Source organism: Typopeltis vanoorti, chromosome 1 (genome assembly GCF_054136105.1).
Source record: "Typopeltis vanoorti isolate ZY-2024b chromosome 1, IOZ_Tvanoo_1.0, whole genome shotgun sequence".
NCBI lineage: Eukaryota > Metazoa > Arthropoda > Arachnida > Uropygi > Thelyphonidae > Typopeltis > Typopeltis vanoorti.
Window position 1 is genome coordinate 161,410,073 of NC_143549.1, and position 12,491 is coordinate 161,422,563.

At 34.9% G+C, this 12,491-nt stretch overlaps 1 protein-coding gene across 2 annotated transcripts in view; it reads left to right on the top strand.

The window, feature by feature from the left end:
* LOC150110586 (DNA (cytosine-5)-methyltransferase PliMCI-like) overlaps positions 1-12,491 on the top strand; it is a 678,915-nt gene that overhangs the window by 403,892 nt on the left and 262,532 nt on the right. For both annotated transcript variants that reach the window (XM_090399829.1, XM_090399828.1), the window contains exon 21: positions 5,108-5,290. In XM_090399829.1, the coding sequence (XP_090255955.1) occupies positions 5,108-5,290 (183 nt within the window). The remainder of the gene's footprint in view (positions 1-5,107; positions 5,291-12,491) is intronic.

Consider the following 12,491-nt stretch of genomic DNA (forward strand, 5'->3'; position numbering starts at 1 on the left):
ACTAATAATTTCAAGTCTGGAAACAACTCATTCAAAGAAAGCATTCAAAAGAACAGGATGGCAGAAACCACAACACATGGAAGCATTTACTAAAATTTAGTCATATTTTAGTAGTTTGCTCATATAAAAATATTACAGCAGAGTTGGATAAAGGGAATTGATAATATGTGATACTGTTTGGCTTTGCCATGGCATTTCATAGTGTATAGTGTAATATTATCTCTATCCTTTAATTTTAATATTATTGATATTAATTTATTTATTATTATTTACATTGCACTTCACCTTTGCAATGTTTTTTTCTTATTAGTCGTAATACCGAGTTTATCATTGTTGCTTAAGCCAGTTCTTCATGCACAAAACTTGTGATTATTCTTAATTCTTTTAGTCTATAGTTTTACTTCTTGTTTTTCTCAAGGCCATAAGTAAGCTATTTCATGTGCTCAAAGTATAGACTAAAGAAAAGCTTCTGGCTGGAATCAATTCCCTAATCTACCTTGCTGTGTTTCTCTTGTATTGATTCTTAAAATTTTATTTTTATTTTCAACTGTGTCATTAAGGATCGTGTAAAAGAATTGTTTGTCTTTCCTTTACCTGCAAGAGAAACAATCAGCTAAGCACGAGAAATATCTCTTAAATTAACTCTTATTTCAAGCAACTCCTAATTCTTAATATCAGTCAGTCGTAGCTGTCACTATTCTTTGGTCACACAGGTTATGTGACAGTGCTTGGTAAGGCAAGTTATTAACAAACAAAACATGTTTATTTGTTTGTTTATCTAAGACAAATTAATTATAAAATTTTAACTGTACATATCAAGTGTCTGATTCAGCCTAATACAACTAGATAATAATGGAGACAATACAAATCACTTGTCTAATTCTCCATACGATCATTCAAGCATTTTTGCTTAAGCTTTAAGACAAAGACAGTGAAATTTCACATAAATTTTCATGCACGTGGATAGACTTAAACACACTTTATCTTTACTCATGCTATAAACAGGAAAAAGTTAAAGCTTTTTAAACACATTCAATTTCTTTGCATTACACAACATTAGCAAATTCTTGAAAACTATATACTACTTATTCACATTCAAACAGAAGTACGGCTTTCCGACTTCTCTAATACTTTCTTTGCTAATCGACAGTATCAGCAATTCGTTGCTTAATTTTCACAATCTAGGAATTAACATAAAACATCTTACTTACAATCTTGCCAGATCATTTCATATAGTCCTAGATCCTAAAGGTATACGGGCATGTTCCTCTTCTTCTTCTTCCAAAAAAAGGAATTTTCAATCGGGCTCTAGGTTACAGCAGCACACACATAGATCATCAAAGAATCATACAGTAGGACATCTTGAAAAGACCGTCTCCGCTGCTATCTAACTTCCCATCTTCGTCGGAACTGCTTGCTCGCAGAAACGCGACTCTCCCCGTCCTTGAAAAGGCTTGGCCCTGGAAACTACTTCAAAGCGAGCACGAGAGCCTCTTGGTCTCTGCCTTTTATCTTGCTCTCCTGACCTTGGCCCTTCTTCAAATGTAGTCCCACCCGATTCATTGGAGGGTTTTTCTCTTCCACCCATGCTACCGTTGAGTTTTGGCAGGAAAACTTGTAATCCGACGACCTTCGCTATTTTCACTAGCCCTAGGTCTATTTGTCTAATCCTGTCTGAGTTTATTATCTGTTTTTACAATTCCAGTGGTTCTTATAAGAATGATCTAACAATTTGTTACCAGATTTAATACAGCAAAGTGAGTTAATACATTAATTTAATTACGAGTATTTTATGTAAATTTAAATTCCTATGTAAAATCGACAAAGAAAATTTTTACTAAGTTTTTTTTTCTATGCAAGATTTTACAGTAGGAGACCAAATGAAAGTTTTTTGCATAAACTGGAGAATATGGGATTGGAACTATTGACTTGGATAGTGAATGGCTAACAGATGAGTATAATAAGTGGTATATGGTGGATGTAAATCAGACAAAAGTATTCCTCCTTTACCTCAACAGTGAATGCTCAAGAATCTACTTTACCACTGAAAATAACATCAGTGTAGCCTTACTGTATATTTTATTCATGCATCTTCCTGCCAGTGCCCTTTCTTTCACAATTTTGCAGAAAACCTGTTACTTACAATGATTAGTTCATTCACAACTATTTTAACTCCCTTCCCCTCCATCAACACATCATTATTAAAATTATTATTATCAAAGATCTCCCAGAAGTCAAGAACTCACCAAGGGCCACAGTATATCACACATGCCAGCTGTCATACCTTCTCTTAAATGCATTTAAACTAGATGTTCAGCCCTTCTATAGGCAAACTGTTTCACTTACACATTTACTCATTGCTGTGTGAGAGAAAAATCTACATCTCACCCATTTCTTAACTGTACACAAACTCAACTGCCATGGATGCCTTCTTGTCATCTCCCTGCTTTCCATGTAATGAAAAATTTCATTAACCTATGTCTCTTTAAGAAGTTTATAGGTTTCTATCATGTCACCAATCCCCCTTTCTTTGCTTTCCAGTGTCTGCATTCCATAATCCATTGTCATCTCTTCTTTGTCATTTCTACGCTTTCTTTTCCGTACATGTCAGTGTTTGTTTCCGCATTACAATTATCCCCTGGGTTGTATTTGCATTTTTTTTTTTTTTTTTTTTTTTTTTTTTTTTTTTTTTTTTTGCTATGTGACCTCTGAACTTCCAATCTGCAATAATTATATAATCTCTAGCCTTATCAATTTCTCTAAACATAATCCCACCAGTATAAAAGGCTTCAAGACACCTCATCACATTACTCCATAACTTTACACACTTACTAGCATTGAATCAACAATTAGTATCATTTGTTTAGCTTGTTGAAATAATTCTCTAAATCCTATATGTAAGTACTATCCCTATTGTGCCCTACCTATCAGCCAACAGTTGACCATCTCCTGTCAGATTCTACCCAGTATCATTAATATATAGAATGAATAACAGTGGTCCAAAGACAGTGGTTCAGGTGAACACTCAAGAGTGATCCCTTGAGTGTTCACCTGAAACAGCATGCATATACCACTTTCTGAGTATGAGGGATTCGATAATCTGTGCTCCCTCCTTTGAGTACAGATTAAAGCAATCTCTTACCATTCCCTGTTCAAGGTATCTCAGAATAAAATAGGCATATTTTAAAGAAATATAATTTCTTGACAGCTTTTGAATCTCTTACCAAGCTGCCAACTTATATCTGCTTCCCCAACGATAATTTCTGTTCACTCTCAGTTCCAGGTATATATAAAATTCCACTTATTTTCAAGCACAGATGAAGAGGTTATTTCCAAAGTGACTCGTCTCCATCAAATACAAAATTTCAGAAAAACAACAAACACGACAGTGAAATGTGCCACATTGGAAATAAAGTCAACTTTTTCATTCCTTTTTCAATGGGATTTACAGCATTTTGGAAAAAAAAAAAAAAAGAAAATGGTGACAACATAAAGCAACATCTTAGCAACATGATGACATAGTCAGCTGAAAAAATTAAAAATTGGACATAAGTCATTTTGAAAATAAGCTCTTCAATTATGAATTATCAATTATGGTCATTCAAATCTAGTAGAACGCATGCTGTAGAGGATCAAATAGAAAAAAAATAAATGCTTCAGTACTGTGATTGTACAACACAAAAGACTTTACTGTCAGCATTTGATCTTAAACACCTGCCAAACCATGATAAATATGATTCTGTGAAGCTTCCTAAAGATACATAAAACTGTAATTCAGAGCCTTCCTGCCCAACAATCTACACACCATGAATAAGAGACTCCCCCCTCATAGGACTATGTGCTTATAATAAAAGTCTGCAGTTGTTTATTCTGGTATTGCCAGTGTGTATTACAATTCTTATATTGTATCTCTGAAGTTGTATTTAACAGAAGTGAAGTATTACTCATTAAGCCAACTTGTGCTGGTTTAATTCCATTAAATCCAAGAATGATGTTCAGCTAGTACTTAAGCTTAAAGCATGATAAGAGTAACATGAGAATACACGTGGATAGGCTTATGTGTTCGTCAGACATGTTGTAATAGGTTTCACGGTAATAATAAGAACACAGATAGTTTAAGAAAATAACTATTTATTAACTTAAAAGCTAATATTTCGCTGGTATTATATCCAGCATCTTCAGAGCACACAACACAAAGTTTCTTACAAAGGCAAGACAACCACAATTCGGTGTAACAGTGGGGCTAGTAAAAGTGATTGTAGCGTGCAACACAACGTGTTTTTTTAACCTAGATGGCGCCATATTAGGACTTTAGTCTTGTGTTGCACGCTGCAATCACTTTTAATAGCCCCACTGTTACACCGGATTGTGGTTGTCTTGCCTTGTCTTGCCTTTGTAACAAACTTTGTGTTGTGTGCTCTGAAGATGCTGGATATAATACCAGCGAAATATTAGCTTTTAAGTTAATAAATAGTTATTTTCTTAAACCATCTGTGTTCTTATTATTACCGTGAAACCTATTACAACATAACATGAGAATATTTCATCTTGATAGTATATATATATATATATATATATATATATATATATATATATATATATATATATATGTACACAATTTATTATACAGTGATCTCTACAGTTTTTCAGTTTGCATTGGGAAATTGATTTGCTGGTCTATTATCTGAATTGTTTTAGCAGTTTTTGACATGTTAATTCCTTCCTGGATCAATGTTTTTTTTTTTTTTTATATTTGAGGATCAGAAAATTAGAAATCATTTTATATATTTTTATACACATTTTAGCTTATGTTTTAAATATTGTCAAGTTACAATATTGACATAGCAGTTTTTTTTTAAATTCACTTCACAACGTAGTTTAATTTTTTTGCGTGTTCAAAATGTTATATATTTTCTGTATACTAAATTAATCATCATTTTCCTGTGAAAATGATGGTTGCATTCTGTTCACTGCTGTGTTAAAAAACAGCATTCATCAGAATATCAAATGTATTTTTATGTTAACATAAAAATGCCAAAATTCCTAAAATATTTGAATTACTTTTATAATGAAAATATACATACATACATATTTATGATATTTTTAGGCAAATAGTCCACAAGTACTTAATAAATCAGGAGAATCAGATGCAAAGATCTTTTTTGAAAGTGTGTTATGGAATGGAACACAATTCAACATTGGAGACTGTGTTTATCTTCTTCCTGATGCATTTGGTTTTTCTGTGAAACTTAGTAAATCACCATCCAAAAAATATGTCTCTTCAAAAGAGGTAATTTTTGTAATTAAAGTTTTTATTTATATACGCTTCCAGTGCAGATTTTTGTTCTACAAGGAAGCAAAAAGATATATTACAGATTTTTAGCTGTTTTGTATTATTAGTAAAGTGGTAGATTTTTGAACATCTGAGAATCCCACTGGCCTATCAAAAATGTAGATTTTATTATTATTATTAATTTTAGCTTTGTTTTGTTGGTTTGGAAAGTAAGTAGTAGTACAGTCATCCCTCGACTTATGTCCTTTCAAAGATATGTTCGTGATCTCATAAGGGAATAAATAACATTTTCAGCTATACTTTCGAACAAGACGCAAGCAAGCGTAAAGAAAAACATACAACAGCTCTTTCAGAGACAACCTCCCTCGGCTGTCGGCACATGTCTTCAACAGTTCCTATGTTGATTTTGTGTTTGAGAAATGGGTTATTTGTGTATTTATCATTAATTATTTCATGATGCTTTGTGCAAATTGCTCCTACATGTACAATCAAAAAACCTAGTGAAGAATCACAGAAAAAGAGACAAGCAATTGATCTTGAATCGAAGTCGCAAGTTATAAAGCAACATGAAGCTGGGAAACACATCAGTGTGATTGCACATTACTTCGGATGGTCTCATTCTACAGTGACGACAATTTTGAAAAATAAGAATAAAACCGCAGAGGCTGTGTTAATCTGTTTCCATTAAATCGATGATAGTGACGAAGCAACTAGAAGGTCCTATCGGTGATATGAAAAAGCTACTTGCATCATGGATAGAGGACCTGAACCAAAAGCGCATGCCCCTTAGCACCATAACCTCTCTTCAACATGTTGAAGAAGAAAGCAGAACCTGATTATGACTATGAATTCAACGCTGCTTCCGGTTGGTTCATGAGATTCAAGCAACGTTTTGCGCTGCATAATGTGAAAATGTATGGGAATCTCCAAGTGCTGAGAAGGTTGCCAAGACGTTTGTGGAAAAATTGGATAAAATTATTATGGAGGAAAATTATTTGCCACAGCAAATATTTAATATGGATGAGAGGTCTTTGTTTCGGAAAAAAATGCTCGAGCGGATATTCATCTACAAAAAGTTAAAATCTCTACCTAGTTTCTAAGCTCTTAATGCCCGTAGTACGATTCTGGTAGGGTAATGTGGCTGGATACAAACTGAAACCATTTGTAATGTGGCACAGTGAGAATCCACGAGTCATCAAAAACATTAGGAAGCATACCCTTCCAGTTCATTAACAGAGCAATAAGAAGTGGATGACTCAAAAATTTAGGATGTCTTAATCAACTGTTATGCGAATGAAATAAAAAGCTATTGAGTGAAAAAATTGTAGAATTTAAAATTTTATTCTAGATAATGCTCCAGGTCATCCGTCTTGTATGTTTTATAGTGGTGATCTTCACCGAGTTCATGGTCATGTTTCTCCCTCCAAACACTACCAATGGCTCAGGGAATTTAAGGTTTATTATCTATGGAAAACTTTTTCACAAGCCATTTCCACTACTGAAGGAAATGACCAGACTCATGCAATTCTGGAAAACATTCAACATTTATCATGCTATTAAAAATATTGCTGTGGATTGGGACGAAGTGACCTCTCAATGTATGAGAGACATATGGAAAAAGACATTAAAAAGGTTTGTGATACGATTTTGTAAGTTTGTAATAGTGGGCCTAGCAAACAGTATGAATCTCGAGATGACGACATATTCAACTCATAGAAAGTTCCCTTGACGAGTTGACCAATGAAGAATTGGTCAAACTGTTGAAGAAGAGGAAAAACGAGAGAAGGAAGAGGGAAAAGAGAAAGAGGAAGAGGTAGTTAAAAATTTTACAGTGAAGGGTCTTGCAGAAGTGTTCTCAAAATGGCTGAAGACATAGACCCCCAATGTTGAATGCTACTTAATAATAGAAATGAAAGTACAACATAGCTTTGGGACGAAGCTATGTTGTACAACATAGATTTGGGTGATTATTCTCCTGTTTTATAGTGGCAGTAGCACACAGTACAGTTTTATAATAAGATTTCCATTAAATCGACGATAGTGACGAAGCAACTAGAATGTCCTATCAGTAATATGAAAAAGCTACTTGCATCATGATCATGGATAGAGGACCTGAACCAAAAGCGTATACCCCTTAGCACCATAACCGCTAAGGCACCAAGTCTCTTGAAAAATTAAAATGACACTATACTTATTACAGTTAAGTCCCTAACCCCTGTAACTCTGTTGATTTAATGTATTGGCTTACGTCATGCCAAATGGAACGGAACCCGGACATAAGTCGAGGGATGACTGTATTTCACCCAAAAATATGTAAACAGAAGTTTGTATATAGAGTGCATTTCATATTATGTTGCTCTCTGAATCTAAAAGGGTATGTACTTTGTATTGTTGGATACAAAGAGTTCATATCAAGTTGCCCTTTGTGCTGCTCTATGAAACAAACTCTCTCCCTTCTAGATCCAGAGAGAAACTTGATATAGATCATCTGCTCTTTTCATACAATTATCCTAGTTGTGAAATCATGTTTGTACATATAGCAGTGGAAATATGAATGATTTCTTGTCATTTATAATATACTTTAATATCCTTGGTAATGATAATGTGTTAGGCCATTTGCTACTTCTATATTCTGCCATTGAGAGTATTTCCTTGGTCTAGCATTGATCTCACCAAAGGATGAAACCTGTAGGGAGTGGCTTTCACCATAATACAGATCTTTTTACAGGCTGTGAAGGATGTGCTATGCATACTAGAGATACAGAGCAGCTTGATATAAATATAATTTGTCAGTGATAATATTCTTTATTATGTTCACATTACTGTTCACATAACAGTCATCTCTTTAATTCTTCCTTCTGCAAACTAACAGTTTCACTAATATATGTGATCTTCGCACCTGGGAAACATGCTTTCATAATTTTCTCATTAAGTGTATTTATTTTCATCGAATCTCCATACAGTACAATTGGAATCGGTTCGAGGTTAAATTGCAAGTGGTCGTGTAATTTAGCGTTTGTGTGAAATTAGCAATTTTTATCTGTTTTGTTGTGTTTTTTCATCAAAAAATTATAGTATTGTAGATGTTCATGTTTTTAGAGTATTAGTATATTTATAACATTTTTATTGAGATATTTTCGCCATGGCACCAACGCAATGAACAATGGCTGCAAAGACTATGTTGTCTGATAATTTGAATTTGCAAGATATTATTCGGTGCAGTGTATGCAAAATGTATGCATTGAGAAAATTAAAGAATATGTAAATTAAAGGAAGTTGAAGCTGGAAAGAGAGAGAATATGTATTAAATGTTTTAAAAGTGAGTGTCTGCTAGGTAACAAGAATGCAACAAATACCAACAATAAGGTGGAAAATTATGTTAATAATATCGAACGTGTGACCATGGAAATAGATGATAATGAAATGGATATCAATAAAGAAATAGCATGTTTAAATGTTATCCTTAATAGGACAAAGCACATAATTGAAAAACCGCAGAAGCAGCAAGAGTTAAGCAGGGCTGAAAACAGAAAGAAGCAGGTGATCCGAAAGAATAATAAAGACCGACAAAACAAACAAGAAAAACAAGTAAAGGAGAAAATTATCTATGGAGACTCGGTGATCAGGGGAGTACTTAACAAAAGTATGACAAAATCGTGTTTCCCAGGTGCAAAAAATTCACGATATTAGCCATGCCATCCAGGTGCAAAAACGTAAGTCAAAGGAAATGATTGTCTTGGTTGGTACCAATGATTTGTGAGGCGAGAAGTATTCTGTGAAGGAGGATGTAAAGGAATTGTTAGAAGAGACAAAACTGAAGAGTGAGAAGGTGAAGATCATAAGTCTCCTACCATGCCTTAATAGAGGCGAAGAGGAGGAGGAAGGCATTGATAGCCAATGAGTCTCTATGTAGATTGTGCAAAAGAAATGATGTAGAATTTATGGTTTCTGTTTGATGGAAAGAAGGATTTGTACAGTGCCGATGGACTACATCTGAATTGTTTTGGTTTTAGTTGTCTGGAGAGAGAGCTTTGTTCACCGAGCATGCTGACGTTCAAATTCAGGGAAACTTATTATGGTGGAAGTATTAAAGTGAGTTTTTGTGAAGGCAACCATGAAGTGAGTGAGTGTGAGAATGACCAACTGAGGAATCTAATTGACTAACCTATTCAAAAAATATCGAATAGGTTAGTCAGTTCAGAAAGTAAAGGTGAAGGGAATAAAGGAATGTTGCCATTTTTATATGCTAATGCCAGAAGTATCAGGAAAAGGAGGAACAAGTTTTTGGCATTGATTAGAGCAACCTTTCCAAAAGTTATAGGCATTAGTGAGACTTGGCTAACAGCAGATGATGTAGTTACAGGGATTGAATGTGAAAGGTTTAGTATTTTTCAGGAAAGATAGAGAAGATAGGATGGGTGTAGGCTGTTGATGATAGCAGATGAATTGCAACTAAAAAGAATTGGAGACAGGTGGCTGTTCATTTGAAACAATCTGGTGTAAGATTAAGACCATAAGACAAAATATACAGTTGGTTGTTGCTATAGTCCAGGGAGTTCTGCAAATGATCTGGAAGACATGCCTCACCAAATTGGTACTATGGGTACAGATCGAGTGATTATTATTATGGGAGACTTCAACTATATAGATATAGACTGGAGGAAAAAAAGATCATATGGCAGAAAGAAAACAGAATTTATACACCTGCTGAGAGATAATTACTTAAGGCAGCATGTGCTGGAGGGGACTAGGGATGGGAGAGTATTGGACCTGGTCATAGGATCAGAAGAGCTATCCATAACCAAGTTGACAACATTTCCTTCCATTGGTGAAAGTGACCATTCAGTCTTGACTTGGCAAATTGTAAAGCATGAAGAATATTCTTCAAGAAGAGGTATTTGTGGAACTACAAGGCAGGTGATTATGGCAAGCTTAGGAAAAAGCTTAAATCTGTGCCATGACATGAAACACTGCAGGGTAAGGATGTTAGTAGTGCATAGGATATAGTTAAGGTAATCTAGGGGAAGCAGTAGTAAATTGTATACATCAGGTAGGAATTAGATGGATTAGTAATATCATTTAGCACAAGCTTCAGAAGAAGAAAATGCTGTGGAAGGTATATAAAGAGAAAGATGACTAGCATGGCAAGAAAAGCAAAATCAGATTATGAGAAGAATCTAGCCAAGCAGGCCAAAGGAAATTCCAAAGATTGCTTTCGTTATGTGGCAAGTAAGTGGAAGAATGACTATGAAAGATTAACCTTAATGAGTGATGATGGTCACAAGGAGACAGAAGCAGATAAAATAGTTGAGTTACTGAGTGACCACTTTGCAAGCATATACAAGGGTGGTCTGAAAAGTTCTCGGCCTAACAATGAAAAAACGAATTTGTAATTTCAAAATTATTTTTATTTTTCAACATGATCTGCTTTAAGACTAATACATTTATTCCAGTGATGCTCCGGCTCCATTATCCTGTCCCTGTAGTGGTTCTCAGTAAGATCTGCAAAATACCCCAATACAGCTGCAGTCACCTCTTGGTTTGAATCAAAACATTGACCAGCGAGGAAGAGTTTTAGTTTTGGAAAGAGATAGAAGTAGGGAGCAAAATTTGGGGAATAGGGTGGAGAATTTTGTTCCGACAATTCATAGTTCAGATTCCTTAGTTTCCCATTGCCAAAATACCTTTGTGGTCAGGTGTATTGTCCTGATGAAAGATGATTTTTTTCTTCTGCAAACTGGGTCTTTTTTCTCATGAATTTTTTCGTCTAGTCTGGTTATAAGATCGGAATAATACTCCTCACCTATTCCTGGGTTATTGTTTTACCCTTTTCAAGATTATTAATAAGCAAAATGCCTTTAGCATCCCAAAACACCAATGCCATGACCTTTCCTGCTGATGGAACCGACTTTGTCTTCTTTGGTGCTGAACAATTGGCTTCTGTCCACTGTTTTGATTGCTATTTGGATTCTGGTGTGTAATGGTGAATCCAAGTCTCATCCATAGTAATAAATCGATGCACAAAATCAGTTTTATTTTTGTTTTGTTAAAATGCTCCAAGCACTGTTCAGAGATTTTCATGCGAGTGCATTTTTGATCTACTGTGAGCAAGCGCAGCAACCATCTTGCACAAAGCTTTTTCATTTGCAATTCTTCATGCAAAATATATCCTACAAGTTCTTTTGAAATGCCTATAGTCTCAGCAATTTCACGCACTTTGACCCGCTGGTCATCCAATACCATATCGTGCACTTGATCAATGATTTCTGGTATTGTTTGCACTTTTTGGACGTCCTTCACGTGGATCATCTTCTAGGCTGGTACAGCCACATTTAAACTCAGCAGTCCATTTCTTAATTGTCAGAAACAAAGGAGAAGAGCACCCATAAACTTTCATGAATTTCTTTTCACGTTAAACCTTCTGTTACAAAGAATTTTATAACCGCATGATACTCAATTTTATCCATTTTAAGGGATACAGACAACACTTTTGCTTCAGACAGCTGTACCAACTTAGAAAAAAAAAAGAATCGTCCCAATTGTGTTACCACCTATGGTCAAGGCTGAGAACTTTTCAGACCACCCACGTATCTTCCTAGTGAGGTTACTTCTTTAACATTTGTGATACACTAATGTGAGAACAGAGGTGGATGGATTGGAGGGCCTTATGATATTGCACAATCTGAATCTAAATACAGCTGTGGGAATATATGGGATATCAGCTAGGGTTTTGCGAGAATGTGCTAGAGAACTGGCAATGCCTTTGACTAAGCTGTTTAATTTAGGTCTCAGCTCTGGTAGGGTTCCAAGGGAGTGGAAAAAGGACAGAATTATTACTTTGCATAAGGAGATTCTAAGACAACAGTATCAAATTATAGACTAATCAATATCTCGTGTGGTTTTGTGAAAGGTCGGTCATGCCTTACTATTTTTTTATAATAGAGTAACGGCTGAGATCATCATCATCATCAAATTCCTGACATTTATCCTCAAGGGGTGTACAGGATATGATAGTACTACATGAAAAATTTACATCATTACTAACTTCCTACCTACAATTTTCTGCCAAATCAATCTGTTACAACATTGTTAGATCTTATATTTATATATCTATCTTCTAAGGCAGTGCTTCCCAAACTTCTGGATATCAGGGCCCCCTTTGAAAAAATTAAAATATTTCACCGCTCACCTCGAAAAA